This window comes from Clupea harengus, chromosome 23 (assembly GCF_900700415.2).
Source record: "Clupea harengus chromosome 23, Ch_v2.0.2, whole genome shotgun sequence".
Taxonomy (NCBI): domain Eukaryota; kingdom Metazoa; phylum Chordata; class Actinopteri; order Clupeiformes; family Clupeidae; genus Clupea; species Clupea harengus.
In genome coordinates this window covers 18,031,467-18,055,482 of record NC_045174.1, presented here as the reverse complement: position 1 = coordinate 18,055,482, position 24,016 = coordinate 18,031,467, and the positions used below count along the sequence as shown (strand labels likewise).

The 24,016-nt window shown below is 42.4% G+C and overlaps 2 protein-coding genes across 3 annotated transcripts in view; one reads left to right on the top strand and one right to left on the bottom strand.

Annotated features, from left to right (window-relative positions):
• LOC116218574 (cytochrome P450 2F2-like) overlaps positions 1-3,823 on the top strand; it is a 4,475-nt gene extending 652 nt beyond the window's left edge. The window contains exons 2-9 of the mRNA XM_031560546.1: positions 284-446; positions 708-860; positions 1,498-1,658; positions 1,889-2,062; positions 2,187-2,325; positions 2,476-2,663; positions 3,002-3,143; positions 3,429-3,823. Coding sequence (XP_031416406.1) covers positions 284-446; positions 708-860; positions 1,498-1,658; positions 1,889-2,062; positions 2,187-2,325; positions 2,476-2,663; positions 3,002-3,143; positions 3,429-3,622 — 1,314 coding nt within the window. The 3' untranslated portion in view covers positions 3,623-3,823. The remainder of the gene's footprint in view (positions 1-283; positions 447-707; positions 861-1,497; positions 1,659-1,888; positions 2,063-2,186; positions 2,326-2,475; positions 2,664-3,001; positions 3,144-3,428) is intronic.
• Positions 3,824-7,180: 3,357 nt separating this feature from the next.
• On the bottom strand, positions 7,181-14,548 carry LOC116218576. 2 transcript variants are annotated; one of them, XM_031560550.1, is made up of 7 exons: positions 14,405-14,548; positions 9,547-9,593; positions 9,125-9,445; positions 8,669-8,968; positions 8,291-8,527; positions 7,812-7,967; positions 7,181-7,701 (listed from the first exon to the last, which is right to left on the bottom strand). In XM_031560550.1, exons 2-7 carry the CDS (start codon positions 9,569-9,571, stop codon positions 7,568-7,570), a joined length of 1,173 nt encoding a protein of 390 aa, XP_031416410.1. In that variant the 5' UTR covers positions 9,572-9,593; positions 14,405-14,548; the 3' UTR covers positions 7,181-7,567. The 2 variants fall into 2 exon arrangements, with proteins under 2 accessions (XP_031416410.1, XP_031416409.1); XM_031560549.2 differs by lacking the exons at positions 9,547-9,593; positions 14,405-14,548 and having other exon boundaries at positions 9,125-9,523.
• Between the last annotated feature and the right edge of the window lie 9,468 nt (positions 14,549-24,016).

The following is a 24,016-nucleotide window of genomic DNA, read 5'->3' as shown; positions in this document are numbered from 1 at the left end:
ACTGTACTACATACTGTAATATACCAATTTGTATCCTATATTTAAAACAGACCACCAGTAGAATACTCCAGGCAAGTTGTATATTAAAAACATACCTCTGATACCTTCAACAACAGTAACAGTGGTGTGTTTTCAATATACCTCTGCTTCTCATGTGCCTTGGCTCATATATAATATTATAGCACCAAACTCCAAATCCAGCTGAATCCTATGTGTGTGTGTGTGTGTGTGTGTGTGTGTGTGTGTGTGTGTGTGTGTGTGTGTGTGTGGTGTGTGTGTGTAGTTAGCAGAGCGCTATGGTCCTGTCTACAGTCTGTACTTTGGTCCTCGTCCTGTGGTGGTGTTGGCCAGTCAGCAGGTCATCAAAGAAGCACTGGTCACTAGAGCCACTGAGTTTTCTGGACGACCAGATCACATGTTGATGTCTCATATCACGCAATGCAAAGGTAAAGCGACACAGACACAGACACACACAGACACACACACAGACACACACAGACACAGACACACACACACTTCACACAGACACAGACACAGACACAGACACAGACACTAAGTGTTTTTGTGTGTCTTCCATTAGATTTATGTTTGGTTGTGACTGCTGTATGCACACATATTTATTGTTTTTCTGTGTTCCAGATTTAAATTTGGGCATTTTAAATAGTTTGGTGTTTGAGCATTATGATTTAACACATGCTGTGTTTCAGGTGTGATTATGGCAGATTACGGTCCAAAGTGGCAAGAGCACCGGCGCTTTGCCCTGACCACACTGCGTAACTTTGGGATGGGGAAGCGCACCATGGAGGAGAAGATTCTGGAAGAGACCCGACACATCTGCGCCGAGCTGGAGAAACATGCAGGTACCACAGCTTAATCTTGGATGGGGTGCTATGCAGCTTTTGTCCATTAGGGTGCAGTATAATGCAAAATGTTTTCCTGTAGATAAATGTTTTGCTGCTGTATGCTTTGACACACGCTCCTATCTATAAGCAGCTGTAAACTTAAGGATAATATTTTGACTATGAAATAAGTTTTTTGCTAGTTTTCTAAAAAAATATTTCAAAAACATTGTTTAATAAGTCTTGAGGAGACCCATAGTTTGAGTTGACACATCTGAACGTAAACAATGCTTTGTTTGTTTGCATCAAAATGACATGACAAACCTTTCATATTACGTGACAAACCTTTAATATTAGGGCTTCCTGCATTATTTGAGCTTGAACAACACAGCACAAAACCAGACATGATTTTAAAAGACACTTTTTCATCCCTGAAACAAAATCTCTCTCTCTCTCTCACTCTTTCTCACTCTTTCTCACTATTTCTCTCTCTCTCTCTCTCTCTCTCTCTCCCTTTCCCCCTGTTTCTCTTGCTCTGCCTGTGTGTGTGTATGTGTGAGTGTATCAAAACATATTATCTCTGTGTGTGTGTGTGTGTCTATCAAAAACATATTATCCCTCTCTTTCTTTCTCATTCCTTCTCTCTCCCTCTCTTTAGGGAAGTCTATGGACCCCCAGTATCTCTTCCACTATGCTGCCTCTGACATCATCTGTTCTGTTATTTTTGGCTCTCGATTTGACTACGATGATCCTTACTTCAAGGACCTCATTGTCATGATTGTGGAATTGACTAAATTAATCCTTGACCCTTGGGCAATGGTATCTTTCATACTTATATGTATATATTGATAATATTATTATATTGATATTTGTTCTGTAAATAGCAGGAATGTGTTCATTGTTTGCTTTAACATTTAAAAAAATCTAAATCGGTTAATGCCACTACAGAATCATATCTTGATAATTGATGAATTTAAAAGTTTCTTTCATTTCAAATTCAAATTAATTTACAGTTTTGACATGTCGCCTCTTCTTCCCTCTTGATACAGATCTATGAAATTGCTCCATTCATGAGGCGATTCCCTCTGCCGTTCAATCGGGCTTTTGAAGTAAACAGACGCATCAAAAGTCACATATTCAAAGTGGTTAGTGAGCATAAAGACTCATGGGTTTCGGGCCAGCCTAGAGACCTCATCGACTGCTATCTAGACGAGATGGAGAAAGTGAGTTTGTGGGACAGAATTAGTTAGCAAATGAGAATATGAATATGCCATGCTGAACGTCCTAGTAAAAGCTGTGTGTGTGTATTGATGGGTGTGTGTGTGTGTGTGTGTGTGTGCACTTTAGAGGGCAGATAAAGGTACCTCCTTTGACGACAGTCAGCTGGTGGCCGTCTGCTTTGACCTACTGATTGCAGGGACAGACACCACCTCTAACACCCTGAGGATAGCAACACTCTACCTCATGACCCATCCTAGCATACAGGGTACGAGGTCAAACTCCCCTTTAATCAAATACAGAGTTGTTTTGTAAAAGACATGTGTTGTGGGTATGCTGAATGTGTGTGTGTGTGTGTGTGTGTGTGTGTGTGTGTGTGTGTGTGTGTGTGTGTGTGTGTGTGTGTGTGTGCACTCAGAACGCTGCTACCAGGAGATAGAGGAAGTGCTGGGGTCTCGTGAGCAGGTGTTGTTTGAGGACCGCCATGCCATGCCCTACATCCAGGCCATGATCCACGAGGCCCAGAGAGTGGCAGATACTGTTCCTTTGAGTGTGTTCCACACCACCACCGCAGAGACACACATCCAGGGTTACAGCATTCCCAAGGTAACAGTATAGACCAGTACAGATCAGTAGAGACCAGTACAGACTGGTACAGACCGGTACACCACAGTACAGACCAGTACACAACAGTCACACCTAGTAACAGCACAGAGTACACTAATACCTAGCTTATCATTAGCTTCTTGATTAGCGATAGCAGCTGAACTGCCTGTTGAATGTAGAAAGAGTATTGCCCTTGCATCTGATGCAGTTGGATTACTTGATCTTGCCTTCTAAACCACCATGGGAGTAAACAAGGCCCTAACTTCTTTTCTCTCTTAACTTCTCTCTCTCTCTCTCTCTCTTTCTCTCTCTCTCTCTCCCTCTCTCTCTCTCTCTAGGGCACGATGATCATTCCTTATCTGTCCTCAGTGCTACGTGAGGAAGACCAGTGGAAGTCCCCGCATGACTTCAACCCCGATAACTTCCTGAACGAGAGGGGAGAGTTTGTCAAGCCTGATGCCTTCATGCCCTTCTCTACAGGTAGCACACATATTTATTTAATTATTTTTGACATTATTACAAACAGTGTTTTACTCCTATGAAGCAGTGTTTCTTTGCCAGTTGATCATTGGGTTGGTTTAGTATGTGAAGTAGTTGTGAATCCTATGGTGTTTACAGCAGTATGTCATTGGGTTGGTTTAGTATGTCAAGTAGTTGTGAATCCTATGGTGTTTACAGCAGTATGTCATTGGGTTGGTTTAGTATGTGAAGTAGTTGTGAATCCTATGGCGTTTACAGCAATATGTCTTCTGGTTTTTCACACAGGTTCTCGTATGTGTCTTGGGGAAGGGCTTGCTCGCATGGAACTCTTTCTCATCCTGGTCACGTTGCTGCGCCGCTTCCGATTGGTCTGCCCGGAGGAAATGGGTGTTCCTGACTATGGCATGGTCTTTGGCGCCACACAAGCAGCCAAACCTTTCCAGGTCACTGTCCACCTGAGAGGGGGCATGAACTATTAATTGCTCAAATGTTTCCTTTTTATGGTCAATCCCATACACATCTGTATACTAAAACTGACATTCATTACTGGTCACAGTAAGCAACTAGACATTTGCACTGTGCACTGGTGACTGCATCATTGAAGTCTCTACTTTATTTTAAGCACCTTGATACAATTTTATTGTTTTGGCACTATATAAATAAAAATTAATCTAATTGAATTGAATGTGTGTACTCAAAGTATTTTCTGTACTCTGATTATGACTTGTGTGAAGTCAAGGGATGTTCTGTTAGGTGCCAATTGCCACAGGTTGTCCGGTCAGAACAGAAGGATGCCAAATTCCCAATAAATATGTTTATTTATTTACACACACTCACACACAATCATGACATACTGTACACCGTGAAAGCCATGAATAGATTTGATATAACCATGTTACAATGAACATTGAATGCCGTGAACGAACTGTGCCGTAGTTCTCATGGTCTTCCGAATTTGACAATTTCACAGTTTCAAGTGATATATGCTAAATATGCGCACGGGGGGAGGGGCGTGGCGGCGGCGGTTACAAAAATGAACGTGTTGCCCTTTTTTTGCCAGGGCAGAGCAAAGGCCCTTCCAAATTCCTGTGCATGTCCCTGCCATGCACAGCCCATGGAACTCTGACTCTGGTTGACCTCTCTGTGTCCCCAAGTATCGTGCGTGACCTGCACAACGGGGTGCACAGCTGGACACCGCTGGGAAAGGCAACCTTCTGAACAGGAAAAGGATACATTTCTCAACAACAATACTTAGTACCTAACTTAAACGATACAAAACCAGTCAACCACTGTCAACAGCATACCAATTGGAGCTGTAAATTAACTTTGACTTAGTCTTCGGCTCCTTCAACATACGTTTAGCAAATCGACTCCTTCAACATACATTTCTCATAACAATAAAGGACTCACTGGGTAAAATACAAAGCAAAACTTAAGCAATAAAAATCACTTTAAGATTGCTTGAACCTGACTTCATCAAAGAGCAGTGCAAGGAAAGGCAGGGCAAGTTATAGCACAATGTATACACATTGGTAAAAGTGATTTACAAATGAGCAGATAAGAGAACAAAGATACATAAAAGATTCAAACTGAAAAGTACATTATAAAGGAAACATAGAAAAATAAAAGAATTAATAAAAACATAGAAAAGATAGTGATGTGTTTTTCTCCAGTGTATAGACACTGTAGCTGGTGTGTAATGATGAAACATATCTAAGAGGTAATGTGGTCAATTATTTTGGTTTTCGTAAGAACTCTAGCAGCTGCATTTTGTAGAAACTGAAGCTGTTTGATGGCCTTTTTAGGAAGGCCTGTGAAAAGACCACTGCTTTAGTCAACCCAGCTGGAGGTAAGGCATGAATGATAATTTTCTAAATCATGATGACATAAGGCCTCTAAGTCACATGGTTGTTAAAACTGAGAGTGAGTTTGCTTTTAATAATGGCTGTCAATACACAACCCAGACATCAAAACCCCAGTGAAAGGTGGAGTAATGTTGGTAATGGTAATGCTGGTAGGGTGGTAATGTTGCTGGTATAACATCTTTTTACTGTCTATTTCTGCTGAGAACCGCTCACAGGTGAAAAATAGGCTCCACAAAACTCTACATGACACGTGCCATCTCTCTATGCATGCTCTAACCCAGGGGTACTCAATTAGAAACCCAAAAGGTCCACTCGCCAAATTTCCATTCAGTCCAGGGTCCGGAACAGTGACGGTCAAAATCCAAAAACATAACTCCAACAAAAACGTTCAAACTAACGTATGCACAAACGGTTATGTGGTCTGGCCTTATTTGTGTGAAAGGTGACACTTTTTTGTGGTTTAAACTTGGGCATAAAAGGTGTGACGGCCAGGCGGAGGCACTGATGTAAGTGTTCATTGGGTGTGCTCCTGTTTTTCACCTGTTTTTTGTGCTCCTGTTTTTCACCATATTCATGGTTGAAAAGGCAGACTCACAACAGTATCTCTATCCTAAACTGTTGTGTTATACTGCATATTTTCAGTTTAAGTACATTGAGAGCAACTAAACCCAGAAAAAAATCCTTGTATATGAAAATGTACTTGGCCAATAAACATGATTCTGATTCTGATATATGTTGAGGTATGCACGCTCTTGTTGTGTGGCTGATCTAACTATTACACTGCATGTTGCTTGGTATGATTGCAGATGGTTTATTTTTCTGCCCCTTACCTCAGAGTTCTGCGGGTATTTTTGTTCGAAGTGTGCATGCTTTGTTTCATAGTGACGTTTCACGTTACCACTTTTGACAAGGGCAACCGTCTCGTTACAGATTAAACACATCGGTTTTGTGCTCCCCACAGGCAGCACAAATGCATACTTGTCAGTCCACTCTGTCTTAAATTCGCGATTTTTGGAATCAACTTTTCTCTTTTTGTCGGGTTTAAAGCACGCCATGATTTTCGTTCGCTGAGAAAAAAATACCGTTCACATATCTATCTGACGGCATTGTTGCCATTGACACACACAACCTGCGTGACCCACAGAGCTCGCGGCCAACATTGAGTAAGTGAGTGAGTTGTCATAGTGATGTTGTTATATTACAGCTCCTGATTGGACCTCAGGATTGGACACGGAAGATAGAAACCACATCGAGTAGGAAAAAAATATATAGCGCGAAATCACGCACCAATGAAACCTCGCTTGATCATGATTAAATTAGAATTTTGATTTAGGCTTCGGTCCAAATTTGATTGCGTCTGGGTCCGGATCCGGACCGCGGTCCGCCTATTGAGTACCCCTGCTCTAACCTGTTAAAATGTGGGCGATTGGACTCGGTGGTGAAGCAGAGGAAATAAAAGGTGCATGAGATGATGTGTTCAAGGATGTAAGGCTAAGCAAATGGAAGTACTCCTTCTCTTCCACCCCCATGGACCCTTTAAATAATACTGCTCATTGGGCTTAATTGATCCAATCAGCCCAATTGGACCCAATCATTTCAGTGGGGTGAGCCTCCCCACATTAGTTCTAAAGAACACAAAATAAGTAAGGGATAATGTATTGTCCGGAGGTCATTATCCAAAAATAAATCCCGACGGGGCGAACAACACCCCGACGCGCAGCGGAGGGGTGTTATTTCGTCCTGAAGGGATTTATTTTTGGATAATGACCGACGGACAATACATTATCCCGCTTATTATACGGTTACTTGCCAAAAACTATAGAAGACATTCCTCCAAAATACCTCTTTTTAATGATTTAGTTGCCGTTTCGTGATTTCCGCTAAGAAATAAATAGTTCTTCAAGCAAATAGAACTTTTAAGTTTCAGGTGTTGCGTAGCAACCCATTACTTGCTGACTTCAAATTACAATTAGTCTGTTACGTTAAATGACCGGACTACTTGCGGAATGATATGAAAGATGTGAATTAGAAGCAAAAAAACCCGTTGCCAATGACAGCGGTCAATATCTTTTCGCAGCGGTGAATATCAGGAAATATTCACCGGCGAACGTTGGGATGGCCCATTCAAATCAACGGAACTTTTTGGAACATTCTGAAGAGCCGTATAATAAGTGGAATTAATATATACCTAAGCCCACCACCAAGTACACCGATGCATCCAAAACCATAGATTTACCACATTTACACATCTTACACACACTACACATATTATTAACATACATACATAACAATTGTCACATCAAACACCCCTAATGCCAATTCCCTTCTCCCTCCGGACGCGGAGAAAGACCGCTCTTCAGCGGCACGCTTCCGCACACAAGCAGCAGGACTGGAGCGGTGTGTGAGAAAGTGTGAGTAACAGTATGTATGCATTAACCAGGGTTGTGTATGGAAACGGACAGTAAATGTGACATGACATAGTGGGTACCGCACTATATGACATGGATGTGATGATAATAAATGGGTGAATGGTGATAATGGTGGATTAGATGTTTTCTGTTATACCGCAGGAAATGTAATTGCACTTGCGCCGACTTTCACTAAATGTCCATTGTCCTTTGTTTGAGCCTCAGGGTCCAGCTCTGATTCAGTCTGTTGGGGTGGCGGTCCAGTGCAGGGTAACAGGGGTAGCCCTGCATGGATAATGTATGAAGATAAACCCAAAACATTATTACTGGTAACTCAAAAGAAATCTCACTGCATCCATATTAACCACTGAAAGATAATCTACCAAGCAACTTACCACCTTTCTCTTCTGGGTTTGGAGGAGTAGAAGCTCTTTTTTTTATCCTATTATATGTTCTCCTGGCAAATGCTAGGATTCGCCAGAGGAACATGTTCAGGAGGAAACCCCCGACAAACAGAGTGATTTGCCACAGAATGGAGAGCTGCCAAATGTCTGTGGAAAAGGAAAATATGTCAGGGGAGGTATAGGGAGGGAAGTTGGTACAGTCCAGTGCACTAGGCTTATAGGAAACAAACAAAAAATAATTATATTGTTCATTTATGGAGATGTTATGCACACTTACAATAAAGTTATACTCTTTTCCCGATTCATTTCCCATTTACTTGAGCCTTACATTCTCTTCAAACCCTCCCACCCCCCACAAATAACTGATCCCAGACACTGTCGGATATTAAAAAAATAATTAAGTTAGGTAAAACATTTTTTTGCACATCCCTACAGACAACTGCAGTGACTATGCATAAAAGAAAACATACCTGAGACAGTCACATTTACGGTGTCCTTGAAAGTACCAACATCTTCATTCATCTGATCTTTTATTGTGAACACTCGCTCAATTGTCAGAGTTTTCTGGTGCGTTATGAAATAGTGTGGTGTTTTGTGATGAATTTCACAACGGGGCACGTCGTCTGTCTGGGAGCCTGAGACACATGGGTGGGTCCTGCCTTCTGAGGTAAACACAACCTTCAAGGGGACGGTTTTCTGAAGATTTGCTAAGAGGGTAAGACAAAATGTTATGATGTGTCACAGATGTGTGTGAGTGTGAGTGTGTGTGTGTGTGTGTGTGTGTGTGTGTGTGTGTTAGCGAGTGAGTGTGTGTGTGAGTGTGAGTGAGTGAGTGAGAGAGAACTTACACCCATTTTTGATGGTAAGCTTCATGGTGTTGAGGATTCGTGTGGTGTTGCTGTCTATCACAGTGAAAACACCCTCATCGGATTCAGTCACGTTAGTAAAGATCACAGTGTAGTCCTGGACAGATGATCTCCTGCTGTATTCTCTAACGCATAAGGGCACAGCTCCCTCTACGACACACACCAAGTCATCAGTGGAGTTACTGACGCCTGCCTTACGGAACGTCACTCTCACTGGCTCTGAACTTAGAAGACCAAAGGATAGGGCATCACCTTTATGGACCTCCGCAGTGCTGTTATGAGCTGAAAGGTGGGGGAGGGGATCTTTTTTCAGTTATACCGTAAATATATTCACCCACAGATTCTTTTTTTCTCAAAAATGTGCTTTACTAAGAGTGTTTGAAGATGCATAGTATTTTACATGAGAAAATATACAGATTGTAGATAGGTCTGACTTACCTGAGAGCTCCAGTGTGATGTCACAAATAACTTCATCATCACAGTGGCCTTCATACCATCCCTCATCAGTGAGTGCTGCTTGAGGGAGCGAGAGGAAGATGTTCCCAAAGAGACCGACTGTGGCTTTGTTCCCAAAATCAGCACAGGTTCCGTTTACACAGTGAGCAATCGTTTGGGGAGGAAGAGGTCTTGCCTTCACCCATTTCACAACACCGTGACACGGCTTCTGACAAGGCAAGATCACAGTAGTGTTGAACACGCCTTTTGCGTGTGTTAGATCTAGTGAGGTTGAGGTTGAGGTCGAGGGCTCTGCAAGCAAAACTGAGATTGGAAACATTGTATTATTTAGGGTCATTTATTATTATTACTGCAATACATGTTTTAACATGACTAATGCATTTATTTTATTGGCAAATACTAACATGGTATGAGGATCAAGATCCACATGGTGCTGTCCGACAGAGAAGTCCTATTCAAAACAAGAAAAGCAGTGACAGTGAATAACACAGGAGTATTTTACACCTAAATAGACCAGACAGTGCTGGCATTTCCTGTCAGATTGTAAAAATATAGCATGAAATAGAAAACACTAGAAAAGTGCTAATAATTCTTTTAAAATCTACTTTAACCCATCCTAATGTTCCCTTGAATCATGAAATGCCCATTAACTGAGCCTATGGACCACCACTGTAGTCAAATACAAAATACATTTTTTAAAAGTCAACATGACATCACATAATTATTAAACAATTAGCACGCCACATTAATATGAATGGGAAAACATTTCAAATTGCTGTTATTTTAATTTCTTGTTTGCAGTTCACTGTATGCCGTGTTTAATTTCACAACACTGCATTTTATTTCATAATCCACTCACACCAGGGTTAGGCACAACGCAGGATTACATTCCATCAAACACTGTCTCTCGATCAGATCAAATGCGTCCAAACACAGGTTATTGTAGTTAACGGAAACTACTACTAAGTCCAATAAACGTATTACTAATATCTAATTATAAGACTGATTTTGCATTAGACTGGTTATTATCAGATTTCCAAACTGATGTAAGAAGTGGGATTGCTCGACTGAGGCGCCTGGACCCATGAACCAGTAGGGGATTGATCGTCCCAGGGAATTCCCTGGCCTCAACCTCCTCACAAAACAAGCTGCAGGCTCGGGTTGACTCAGCACAGCAATGTCAAGAACGAACTGGTGAGAGTTTTAATTTTTTTTTTTTAAAGAGGGGAACCCTAGCCAGGCAGGGTCCCACATCAGACATAGGGAAAAAATATATACATACACACACATAAATATATGTATAAATAAATAAATTCATAAATAAAACATAACTAACCCTAGTTTTGCCATCAGATAAAAGGTAATTTAAAAAGGTGTCAATATCAGTTAAAGGTAATAAAATAAATACATACATTTACTTAAAGCAGCAATAAGGAGTTCTGTTCCAAAACTAGCAACCTAACTACCTTAAAGGCATGTAAAAACCTTGCAAACACCACCAACAGCCCAGTTGACAGTGATAGAAGCTTGCCAACACACTAACTGGTGTCTTTTGGCAGTATAGCTGGCAATGTCATGCTGTGAAAGCTTTTCTTCCATTTTTCAAGGGTATTCCAGCCCGGTATACAGAACTACATAGGGCATGTCCTGGATGGCTAGTGGGAAAGACACAGGTGTTTATCGGTCCTTCACATGACCAAATGCTATCAAAATGAATATGAGGATGGTAGCAAAAGTAGTTGCCTATAAAACCATACCTCAAAAAGTGTAAAATTGTTGCATAGTGTTACTTTAAAAAACAGGTTGATCGCCCAGAGCAACGGTGCCGCTACAACCAGCAGCCTGAATGACCCCCCCTGAATGGCAGGCCCGGCCCCACCACCGAAAATAAAGATCCACCAGCACACATTCCACTTGGGGAACTGATATCTCTGACGCACACGCGAACAGGGACCAGATTTGGAATAAGACAAATAAAGGCCCCAACAACCCCGATTCTCGGCGGGCTACAGAAAATGGGTTCACCATCACCAGACGACAGTCTCGATGCTCCTGGCACCCATGTTGGAAGTAGCCGGAGTAGGACACCCCTGTTTTGGTACACAGACCATGGACTCTTGCTGACAAAAGAGGCCATGACTCATCTGCCGTCATCCGCTGATGTTGGTGGACTAAAGTTTGCTGATGAATTAAGGATTTTTTGCAGAGAATTCCAACCCACTATCACGGAACTTAGAAGACTGTTTATGGCAAAAACGGAAAATGGTTGGACTAAAGTGTCAGCAGTATACCCCAATGGAGATGTACGCCTGGCCAATCCAGATTGGGATCATGTTGACAATGCAATATACAGGGGACATGTGGACAACTTAAGTGAAAGAATGAGAGAAGCATTCCCTGTTCGTGTGGGCATGACAAATATCGCTGCATGTAAGCAGGAAAACGGAGTATTTTAAATCAGTACACGTTTATTCAGTACACGCTGCGGGTGGCTATTTCGGGATAGGGGCCTTCTTTTCACTCTGACCCTGCTGCACAGACAGTCATCAAGAGGTAGTGGGAGGGGCAGAGGCCACGGAGGCAAAGGACGGGGAGAAGGGCGTAGCGGATATCAAAACCGAGATTCCAAGAAGCTTGCTATGCATGCGGAGAAAAAGGACGTTGAGCGTGAAAATGCCTGAAAAACCAACAAAACCCATAATCACACACTGACTGGGGGACGGAGAACAGGAAAGACGAGACTGAAGAGAGGAGCGAGCGGGTGAGATAAAACCAATACAGACACACACCTACACTGACACAGGAAGGAGCATATGTAAAGTATGGCACTGCAAATTACCATGAAACTCTCAGTGGCGGGCGGGGTGTGATTTTCCTGGTAGATTCAGGGGGCAACACATTCAGTTATAAAAGCAGAAATATTCCCAGTTCCTTCTGCCATACAAGAATTTGATAGGGGCTTAGATGAAAGAAATATACCAAACCAGTGATGTGTTGATGAAGTGAGGGGACATTTTAAGCATGCTTTTCTGCTGTCTCAGTGTTGTCCAGTGAATCTGTTGGGAAGAGACTTGATATGTGAGCTGGGAATAGGGAGTCCAGGTTGAAAGACACAGAGGATTCCCTTATGTGTGTGAAATGCAGCCCGAACCCAGTGTTATATGCATATGAATGGAAACTATTGACAAAATTAATTAATTTTGAAACACTGTTCATGACTTAAGAATGTATTAATCAAGTGCCTTGTATTAATAATTACCTTGTATGAATCATGTGCTTGTGCATGTAAGCAGGAAAATGGCTTTTCTGTGTTTCTGTGTGTGTGTAACTTAGATTATTAGGTGCTAACACAACTTACTCTGCATACTGTATGTTTGGGTGAGCTCAGAGGTGATAAGAAGGGTCAAACTGTGCTTGTTCGACCCTGTGTAAAACTGACATCCTTCCATTACAGAAAACGCAGTTGGGATGACACAAAAGGACTTTTAGTCGAGCGTGGTTTTTCTTGCTTGAGTGAATTTTCACCTAACAACTATGTACTGATAATGTAACGGAGCCCAGTAGTGTGCTGGTAGAGGAAAATGCACAGATGCACACACAACTGACTACATGAAGAAAGAGAAACCGCATTGCACAGCACACACACACACACACACACACACACACCACACACAGGACTGAACAGAGAGTTTGAGGAAGTTGTGGTTGTGACGATGTGATCATCTTTACAGATGAGTATGTGCTCTGACTGCCATGCCGTCGAGCCTGGCTCTTTGGCGTTGCGGTCAGAGTGCATGTTTGGCACCCTGTAGACCCGGGTTTGAGTCCGGGTGGGGTGACCACGCTCTCCCTTCGCTAGAGTGGATCATAAAGAAAAGATTGTGACACAGAATGTGTATTGGAATGAAAGTAGACGTGCCCTGTCGGTAAGCCTCTGACCCACAAATACCTTTATAACATCAAAAATTCTTATCCGCACATCTCACTGGCTAAGAGCAAGATGGATGAGTAGCAAGACTTACACCACACCTGAGGACACCTGAGACACCCAGTGGAGAATACCTGACAGTAAGGTGTAGGCATTTATACCATTCAGTCAGGAAGGAGAATGCAGGGGAGTGGTGATAAATCCACACCCCTCTCACACGGTTCTGAGACTGAGGCAACTTTTTCTCTTCTACCGACAGCATGTTTTTGCCAGATGAACCTCCGCGTGTTCACGACAGCGCCACGCCCCCCTCTCTCCTCGGTATTTCCAGTCGACTTTGAGGAGCTACACCAGTTCTTTGCCCGTTTTGAGGTTAATAGGCCCAACACAAACGCTAATAAAACCGCTAGTAAAACTTACTTAAACTAAACTGGGAAAAAAACCTGAAAGACGCCACTCGGTGACACGACAGGTCGCCACACTTAACATAGGGCGTACCGCCCCTACTCATTCCCCGATCAGAGCACCAGAAAAACAAACACAAGAGCGCAAGATGATCAGAGAGACAACAGAAATGTATTTCCCCCAAGCAAGGGGCCTGGTGTCTGCTGCCGTCCAGCTTAAATCCAACTGTGCTACCGCAGCACGTGTATGGAGTCGAGGTAGGTGACACTAAAGGAATCCCAAACCCCAACTAAACCTACCTAAACAGAAAAGACCTAGAAGGTCTCTTAAGATAACAAAGTAACGATATCATCACAGCACAGCTGGCTAATAAGTACTAACGTTTGCCATCAACAGAATGACAAATGAATGGTACGCTAACATAGTCATGTATTAGCACGTAATGTAAATTACTGATAATTTCAGTTTGCAGATCAACGATCTAACACAGTTCATTGGAAGTAAATCTAGCTCATACACAATAACAAAGTTGTGAGACAACTAAAAAAAACGTACAGCCTTGCTTTTGCGGGTGTGAGAAAAAGCGTAACACGAGAGGATTCCACTATGTGCGTAACTTGTTCACTGCTGAAAGGTTCCCCATCCCACGATACAAAGCATTTGCATCGTATCAAAGTAATAGTCGATCATCATTTCAAGAGAAAATAATATAATACTGTGTGCGTGTCTCTATACCAATACTATACTGTAACATGAGTTATGTTGAAATACTGCAAGCAACGTATATCAACCTTTTTGCTAACCTAAATAACTCAGTCACGGTCTCAAGCGTGTCCTTAACAACGCTGACAGCTCCATTTAAAACCTCCTTAGAGATAAGGGTGGACATTATCAAAGCCACCCACTGCGCTCATATACCCATCGCTTACCTTTCCTCTTAAATTCCTTGTTTATCCACTTCAACAGATGAGTTTTCACAGGGGAGAAAATTCTAGACATAAGCCGCTAAAAAAGTTGGCAGGACCAGGCTGAACCGGTTGAAGCGAGAGAGAATGACTCATGCGCGAGATCCACTCCACGCCTCTTTGTATTCGTTCTATTTCAGTGGTTCCCAAACTTTTTACAGTCCCGTACCCCTTCAGACATTTAATCTCCAGCTGCGTACTCCCCCCACCCCCGTTGAAAAAAAGTTTTCCTTTTCACCTTTTACTTTAATTCCGTTTTAATCCGTTTCGGCTCATTTTGGTCACCCAGAGGTAGATTGATGGCTTAAAATGAGTGAATAATTTGTGCCACAAGTGACCCAAACCTTCTAAGGTTGTTGTTTGCCAGCCATCAACAGAACAGAAGACTAAAAAAACATTATTTGCAGGCGATTGGGGAGATGAGCGAATTCATTTGACAGGCTACGGAGGTCTGTGTTGAATAGGGGGGCGTGGCCGGAGCGGAGTTCAGCACAGACGTGACATTTTCTCTTGTTTTCTAATTAATGCTTGTTCATCGTTGCGATCGTTGTTGTGTTTATGAGAAAGAAATACAGCCTTGCAGGAAAAAATACAGCGGAATTTGGGCGATTTTGATGCACAAAATGATGTTTCCGTCTGAAAGTTGCAATTCTGTTTCAAACGGTACATTCTGCGAATTCCGTCCGTTTTCTGTTATCGCGGAAATTTTCTCCCTGCGTACCCCCTGAACCACTTCGCGTACCCCAGTTTGGGAACCGATGTTCTATTTCATTCGAGTGCAGCAGTATTCCTGTGATAACGCGGGCGGGTGTTCTCACACACACTCTCTCTCTCTCACGCACACACACTCTCACACTCACACACACACACACACTCTCTCTCACACTCACACACACACACTCTCTCTCCTACACACACACTCAGTGCCGCCGCTCCCATAACGCACACTACGCGCTGTGCGTAGGGCACCAACTCCTGTGGGGGCACCAAATAATAGGCAACTGAAAAATCATCATAGTTATAATAATTATAATGCCGATATTATTTCAGTATAGAAATATTAGGGACCTTTTAGGCATGTATATCACAAAACAGGCAGAACAAGAGATATATTTAATTGCTTAAAAAAAGTTACGCTGGTGCCCCCCCCCCCACACTCAACTTCCCAAGCTTGCCGTGGGTGCCCTTTCCTATCTCAGTGGCCTGACGAACTTTGACAGTAGGCTAGGTCAGCTTTTCGAAAATGGCCTCAAAAAGACAACAGGAGTCAGGGGCAGACAAAAGAAAGAGAAATAAACTGCGAGATGATGCCCGTGCATCACTTTCAGGTAAGTCCATGTGTAATCATTGTTAAATACGGGAAATGTGCTGCTAATTTAATGGTTAGCCTATGCATACACCTCGAACTAGCTGACGTTATTGCTAATGTTAGCACACTCAAATATGTTATATGTTAGGTGCAAGTAGGGTTGCCAACCGTCCCGAATTGTCCGGGACATCCCGAAATATTATGGGTGATTTTGATTTGTCCCGTCAGGGACAGCTCCAGTCCCGTATTCCAATCACAGCCTTTTTTATTTGTATCCGTGAAAAGAGAAAAATATAACAGGTAAGTGTAATCTGTGCCCTGGAGACAAGCGCCTCTCAACTGCACTTGACTCCACAAGCATTTGTTACGCCAACACGAACAGGTGAAACTTGTAGCGAGAGATCATCATGCCTCGACTGAAGGACAGACTGCCCCAACTCAAATAGAGTATCTTAAATCAAATTAAATTGGAAGCTTGCACATTGACTACTGGTTGTTTTCATATTTCATATCAGCATTCTTTACACATAATGAACTGGTGTTAATATGTGTGAATATGAACTCATGAATATGAATTCGTTCATACGAAGTGTCACAGGCACCCATTATAATTGTAGAAGTTAAATCGAGGAGACTATAACATTAGCTAGATAACTAGCTATCATTTCATGCAAACGGAAATCTTCCATTTAAATCGTTTGTTATTAAAAGTTTCCTTAGCTAGCTAACCATAGCCTTAGCTAGATAACCATAGCAACCAGGAATTACAACTTTAGCTGCAAAGTTATGGATCTGGCAAGAGGTAAATAGCGCCCCCCCTTGACCCATCTAAAACAATGTTAAAACTATGGCCAGGCAGTGAACTGCAACCAGTCTGAGTTACATAGGACGTTGAGACAGAGGCCCTGTTCGAAATGGGTTAAAATGCTGATTAACGAATGACGTTCTGACTCTGATTCTGATCGGAGCCCCAAATTGGGCATCATAAAGGACTTATGCTTAGGGCACCAAAATGGCTAGCAGCGGCACTGCACACACTCTCTCACACACACACACTCTCTCTCACACTCACACACACACACTCTCTCTCACACTCACACACACACTCTCTCTCCTACACACACACTCTCTCACACACACACACTCTCTCCTATACACACACACACTCTCTCTCCTACACACACACTCTCTCTCCTACACACAAACTCTCTCTCTTAATCACACACTCTCTCACACACACACGCTCTCTCTCTCTTATGCACATACTCTCTCTCTCTGACGCACACACTCTCTCTCTTACACACAAACTCTGTCTCCTACACTCACACTCTCTCTCAGTCACGCACGTGCAAAAACACAAACACACTCAGTCACCATGCTGAGCTCTCTTCTCCTGCTGTGGTTTGGAGTCTTCCTCCTCTTCCTCTTCTTCAGGGTTAGAAGACTGAAGAACTTTCCTCCTGGACCCACAGCACTTCCTCTGCTGGGTATCGATTTTCGATAAGGTAAAGACACCAGCACACACACACATAAACACACACACACACACACACACACACACTCTCTCTCACACACACACTCTCTCTCCTACACACACACTCTCTCTCTTACACACACACTCTTCCGGCCACACACACACTCTCTCTCTTACACACACAGTCTGTCTCCTGCACACACGCTCTCTCTCTTACACACATACTCTCTCTCTCTCACGCACACACTCTCTATCTTACACACACACTCTGTCTCCTACACTCACACTCTCTCTCTTACACACACACTCTGTCTCCACTGAACTACACCACACCGCAGAGTTCAGTTCAGGAAACCACTCCAGACTACATGTGTGCCAAGAAGACCTTGACCTTGCCCTGACTGCCTGACAAGAAGTTAGACCTGCTCACCAAATCACACAACAAAGACCTGCTCACCAAATCACACAACAAAAACCTGCTCACCAAATCACACAACATAGACCTGCTCACCAAATCACACAACATAGGCCTGCTCACCAAATCACACAACATAGGCCTGCTCACCAAATCACACAACATAGACCTGCTCACCAAATCACACAACATAGGCCTGCTCAACAAATCACAGAAGGATCGAATGAACTCAAAGGAAAGTACAGCAACAGAACAGCACATCATTTGTTTTGTTTATTTAAATATTATAAAAAGGTAATATTAGTAAGGTAGTGTCTATAATTCTGGCGAAAGTTTGAATCCATGCTTCCATGCTCCCAAAGAAATGTGTTGATTGGCAGAGATAGTGGTGTGTCTGTCCGTAACCCCCTTTAACAGAGCCAGGACTGTGTACGAACATCAGAGGGTTTTTGTGTTTTTATCCTGTTAAACTCTGCATCACGGTGATAGCCCTCCACACACACACACACACACTTCCTCCGGTGACTGTACTTGTGATGAAGAACTTTCCTGCTGGACCCACAGCACTTCCTCTGTTGGGAAAAATACTGGAGCTCAGCCCACACAACCCACTGCAGAGTTTCGGTAAGGTAAAGACACACACACACACACACACACACACACACACACACACACACACATGAACACACACACATAAACACACGCACATTCACAGATTCACCGATACACACAAAAACCCCACGACAGATTTTAGATAAGGTAAAGACACCAGCACAAATACACAGAGAGAGACAGAGACACACTGCAAAATTTGGATAAGGTAAGGACACTCTTATTTCCTATATGTCCGTCTAACATCTCTGCTCCAATGCACTGACTCTGCTGGGCTGGTGCGCTTGTGTTGACTTTAAATTAGGAACTGAAAAGCTGACCGGAGTTTCCAGCTGATATTAATTGAGTCAGTGTTGTCTATAGGGTTAATCTGAGATTGTGTCAGTGTTGTCTATAGCAGGGGTTTTCAACCGGGGGTCCGCGGCCCCATGGTGGTCCGCGACGGCATTGCAGGGGGTCCGCGACATGAGCCTAAATTGATCATTTATTTTGAATAAATTCGCTTTGATATTTCAACACATTTCCAGATTACTCTTCAAATATCGTGAAAAAAATCTAAATTAAGAAAAATATGTCTAACATAATATAAAGGAGATTCACGCTGACAGAATGTAGCCTTGCACCTATCCTGTGCTTTGCTAATGTTAATGCATTGCGTCCCTAACGTCACGCCATGCGCATATTATTCATAACATACAGTCTCGCGCGCGAAGTTGACAAGCATCTGCAGTTACTAAGCATAGCCTTCGTGTACTTTTGAGGTTTGGTTGAAAAAGTTAGGCTATACTTTTGGTGAACGACTAAAGTTATCTACTGTTCTTAGCTAACATTTCGTTCTAACGTCGAGTTAGCCGGTCAGAAGGACCAATGGATCGGTTTTTAGTGAGGAGAGTGACAGAGAGACAGGCTACCACGATAGAGGGACAAGGACAGGCCTCCAACAAAGCTACACCTTCACAGGATACAGGGAAACAAAGTCAAAAAAAGAAAATACAATGAGGAATACATCAAATACGGATTTGCAGTGATGACAGACAGAGCAGGAGAGGAGGTACCACTGTGTTTCGTGAGTTCAACATTACTGTCAACTGAAGCCATCGAAACTATTGCGGCATATGGAGACGCATCACGTTTTCTTGAATGCCAAGTCTATTGAGTACATGCAACAGATGTTGCGTGCTTTTCATATGACTTAAGTTCTGGATAAGTTGCCAGACAGAATTTCCAGAGCTTGCTGCAAAAGCAATGAGGTGTCTTTTGCCCTTTCAAACTACCTACCTGTGTGAGAGCGTTTTTTCTACACTGGCGTTCTTGAAGAATAAGTACAGGGCAAGACTTGAACCAGAGAATGATATGAGACTGCCTTTTACCATTTCGCCAAGAATAGACAGGCTGTGTGGACTTCACCATGCCCAGATATTACACTGACAGGTCTCCCCTCTCTCCACACACACAAACACACGCACGCACGGACACAGGCGCACGCACATCAGTGGGCCGCGGATTACTTTCTAGTCAGAATGGTGGTCCCTGGGACAAAACCAGTTGATAACCCCTGGTCTATAGGGTTAGTCTGAGATTGAGTCAGTGTTGTCTATAGGGTTAGTCTGAGATTGAGTCAGTGTTGTCTATAGGGTTAGTCTGAGATTGAGTCAGTGTTGTCAATAGGGTTAGTCTGAGAGCGGACTTGTTCCTGGTCACAGCAGGCTAGGGTATGGCTGAGCCCATATGGAAAATGTCTGTAAAAGATATACGTATCACACTTGTCATGTATTATATTTGCATGAGAAATATGTCTTAGATCTTGCATGTAGATATATCTTACTGTGTATGAATGGGGCTATATATTATATAAAAGTACACATGTATGAATTTGACAGACTTTCCCATGTGGGAGATTTCCCCTAAGAAAAGCAGTCATGCCATAAATTGTTCAATGTGTGCAAGGACTTAATTTGGCTGGGATCTTTTGTTCAGTACTTTCCCGCCATATGCCAATACGGTAGACATCGATCAACCCTACTCACTGGTACACAGAGTTTCAACAAACTTAAAATAAAATAGTGACACAGCAAAAAAGTTACACATCTGCGCACAAGACAAAACTGAAGTGAGTCGAAACCAGACTACTTACTGACAACGCAATAGGATTGCACCACCACAAATCCTACTTCACTGAACTCGACTGCACCATACACACAGGACAGGCACAAAGCAATACAAAATAATTACAAAAATATATACAAAATGTTTGAAACTCAATTTGGTTTCTTTATGTTGTCTCAGGGTGCTCCCTAGAGAAAGCATGTTGGTGACGTAACTGTACATTATAATAAATAACCATCTGTTTTATGCTATTACAGTTTTTCTCAATTGTTTTCACACATTTAGCGAATCATGGGTCAACCTAATCTAATGTTCACATCTTCTTTGCACAGCAAGAGTCTTCTCTGGCGAATGGGTTAACTATTTCTCATTGCTTTCACACAAATTTCTTTGAGTTTTAACACACTTTTCAAAACAGTTAACACACTTCTCAGAGAAAGACACAAAACTTTATTGAATAACCATGTCAACACATTGCAGACACTTAGTAGCAGCCTACTGAAACTGCTCTCTATATTCTAAATATCGTCAGCACCTGTGTGAACTCTCTGTGCACAACTAATCAAGTAGTTATCAACCTCTAAAAGAGGTCAATAGATTGATTTTGATACCAAGCATGGATCGAGGAGGCTGCCACCAGAAATAGTGCAATAGGCTGTAAATACTGTAAATATACAGTAATCAGAATTCTACCGTATATGTTGTAAATTACTTTAGTGAAACTACAGTACTACATTGTATTGTGGCAACACACTTTACAAAAGTATAGAAATGGTTGTTGCCAAGAGTGCAAATACAATGAAACACAGTACAGTAAATTGACTGTAAAGGCCAGCAAAGTGTCATTGTCATTGCCGAACGTACAAACAATTGATGTGACAGTATGACGGCTCAGCCTCTCTCATGAAGAGGTCATGATTGACTACGTGATCAATGACTGTTGCCCTAATTTCATTAGAGCATCTTACATGAATGCCACACAGGGGCCCCTCTATTTCTACTATGGCTGAGGTACACACTGGCCCACACTGGTGGCAGGGGGAGACTGTTCACTGCAGAACAGATTTACCTTTTTACTGTATCTTGAAACCTGTCATTTTGACTTCTTACAGTATCCAATCTAATGTGGAAAAATGACTGCAATAAATATTTTTGTGTCAGAATCTTTGCCATTCTGTACACAGTAGAACAAATGTAAAATCAATGGTGTTGACAGGTCCTTGTTTAGAATATCTTTTACAGTATTTAGCAATACAAAAACAGAACTACAATATTTTATGTATACAAATTATCAGATTTCCAATACTTTCTGACAGTATATTGTCAAGAGTGCTCAGTACAAAACCCAAATTGTAGTATGTTGTCAGTGGTAAAATAGTCAATGCTGTGAGGGTGTTGCACAAAAGTTGAAGTGATGGATTCAGAGGTTGATATTGATAGCTGTAGTTTGAATTTTGTTATCCATTGTTAAATAAATGAGAAAACGTACATTTTCAATTGAGCACAAATTGTAGGTTTTGATGGAAATGTTTGGTTTTGATGGGTGTGTGATAAGTTTTGAGAAGGTGGTGTCATTCTGCAAACATCAAATAGTGTTTTGGTTATTTCATCTTCTGTTATGGGCTGTGTGTGAGCTGTTTTGAAAAAGTAAACAGTGATTGGAAAAATGTGCCAAAGCAATCGAGAAAAACTGTAATGCCATTATCTTTATAATGAAATCTCTTAGTGAATTTAGGTAACAATACTTTACATATGAAAATGGTGTGTGTGTGTGTATAGTTAGCAGAGCGCTATGGTCCTGTCTACAGTCTGTACCTTGGTCCTCGTCCTGCGATTGTGATGGCCAGTCAGCAAGTCCTCAAAGAAGCACTGGTCACTAGGAGTTTGCTGGCCGACCAGATCACCTGTTGGTCTGTCATGTCACTCAATGCAAAGGCAAGGGAACACACACACACACACACACTGATTGCATAAATGACTACCGTATTTTCCGGACTATAAGCCGCTACTTTTTTCCCACGCTTTGAACCTCGCGGCTTAAACAACGATGCGGCTAATTTATGGATTATGATACCTGTGACTGTATACGGTGGCTTTGTGTTTACGGTGGCTTTGTGGAGCTAGGATGCTAGCATGGATGCAGCCGCATGGATGCTTAGCTCCACGCGATTTCTCAGTATCTCTCAATAACTTAACTAATGTCAAAATAACCACAGTCTACCAGCGTAGACAGAACACAACTCAAAACACTTTAGAAAATAAAATAAAAGTTTACAACAATACAAATCCAGTCTTCAAGTTCTTTAGCTCACTGGTTTCAAACTAGCGTCTGTCTTCAATCTAACGTTCTAGCTTCTGATTGACTCTTGCGACTGTGCGCTCTTAAAGCAACAGTGCACTTATCTAACTGGCAAAACTAACTATTGTATTAGTTTTGATATTCATTTTAGCCTGTGTAAAGTTAATTTGTTTCAATGTTGCGGTAGGCACCTGCGGCTTATAGACATGTGCGGCTTATTTATGTCAAAAATAATTATTTTTAAAAAATTTAGTGCGTGAGGCTTATATTCAGGTGCGCTCAATAGTCCGGAAATTACGGTAAGTGTGTATGAGTAGGTGTGGTTCTGGCAGATTACGGTCCAAAGTGGCAAGAGCACCGGCGCTTTGCCCTGACCACACTGCGTAACTTTGGGATGGGGAAGCGCACCATGGAGGAGAAGATTCTGGAAGAGACCCGACACATCTGCGCCGAGCTGGAGAAACATGCAGGTACCACAGCTTACTGATTCAATAGGAGGCTAGGTAGCTTCTGTCCATCTATACAAAATGTGTACAGGTCAATATTTTAACCCCATCTACGCACGACACCGGAAACAACAGGATTTTTTTTTCTCTCTCTTCGTTATGGAGCCCTTGTTTTCTTCTCCATTTCTTCTGCTTTTTTTCCGGCACTCCACGTCAATGTCTCTGTTCTCCCTGAATCACTTCCTGCACTGCCTTGCCATTTGCCAGGGACGTGCACAGGAATTTTGAAGGGCCATTGCTCTGCCCTGAAAAAAGGGCAACACGTTCATTTTTGTAACCGCCGCCACGCCCCCTCCCCCCTGCGCACATATTCAGAAATTTTAATTTGTTTTATTATTATTATTTTTTTGATCTAGGCCTACATGAAACTCTGCAGCCGTTACAATATATATATATAAAAAAAAGAAGAATTCCTTCGGAGGGGCAGCTTGGGTTGAGGTGGGCAGACGAGCAATTGCCCGGGCAACCTTAGCCCCCCCCTGTGCACGTCCCTGCTAATCTACATTCTGTCCATCTATCCAAGGGCGTCAGCAGCATTTTGAGAGTGGGGGGGACATATTTTGGCGGGGGGTTTCAGGGTTCTCCCCCTGGAAATTTTGAAAGATGTAGATGCAATTTCACGCATTCTGGTGCATTTACCATGTTTTTAGATAGAAAATGATCTCTCTCTTTCATCCCCCCCCCTTAGAGTTGGCATGGTCTACAATTGCTGACTACTATTATGTTCTGGTAGACTGGGTAAACCCAGCCCGATCTGCAGAGATTGAGCTTGGTCTGGTGATAGCCAGGATAATGTTTTGATGTAATACACAGAGGACTGACACTGACAACTTTGGCACTTTATTCTCCATTTAA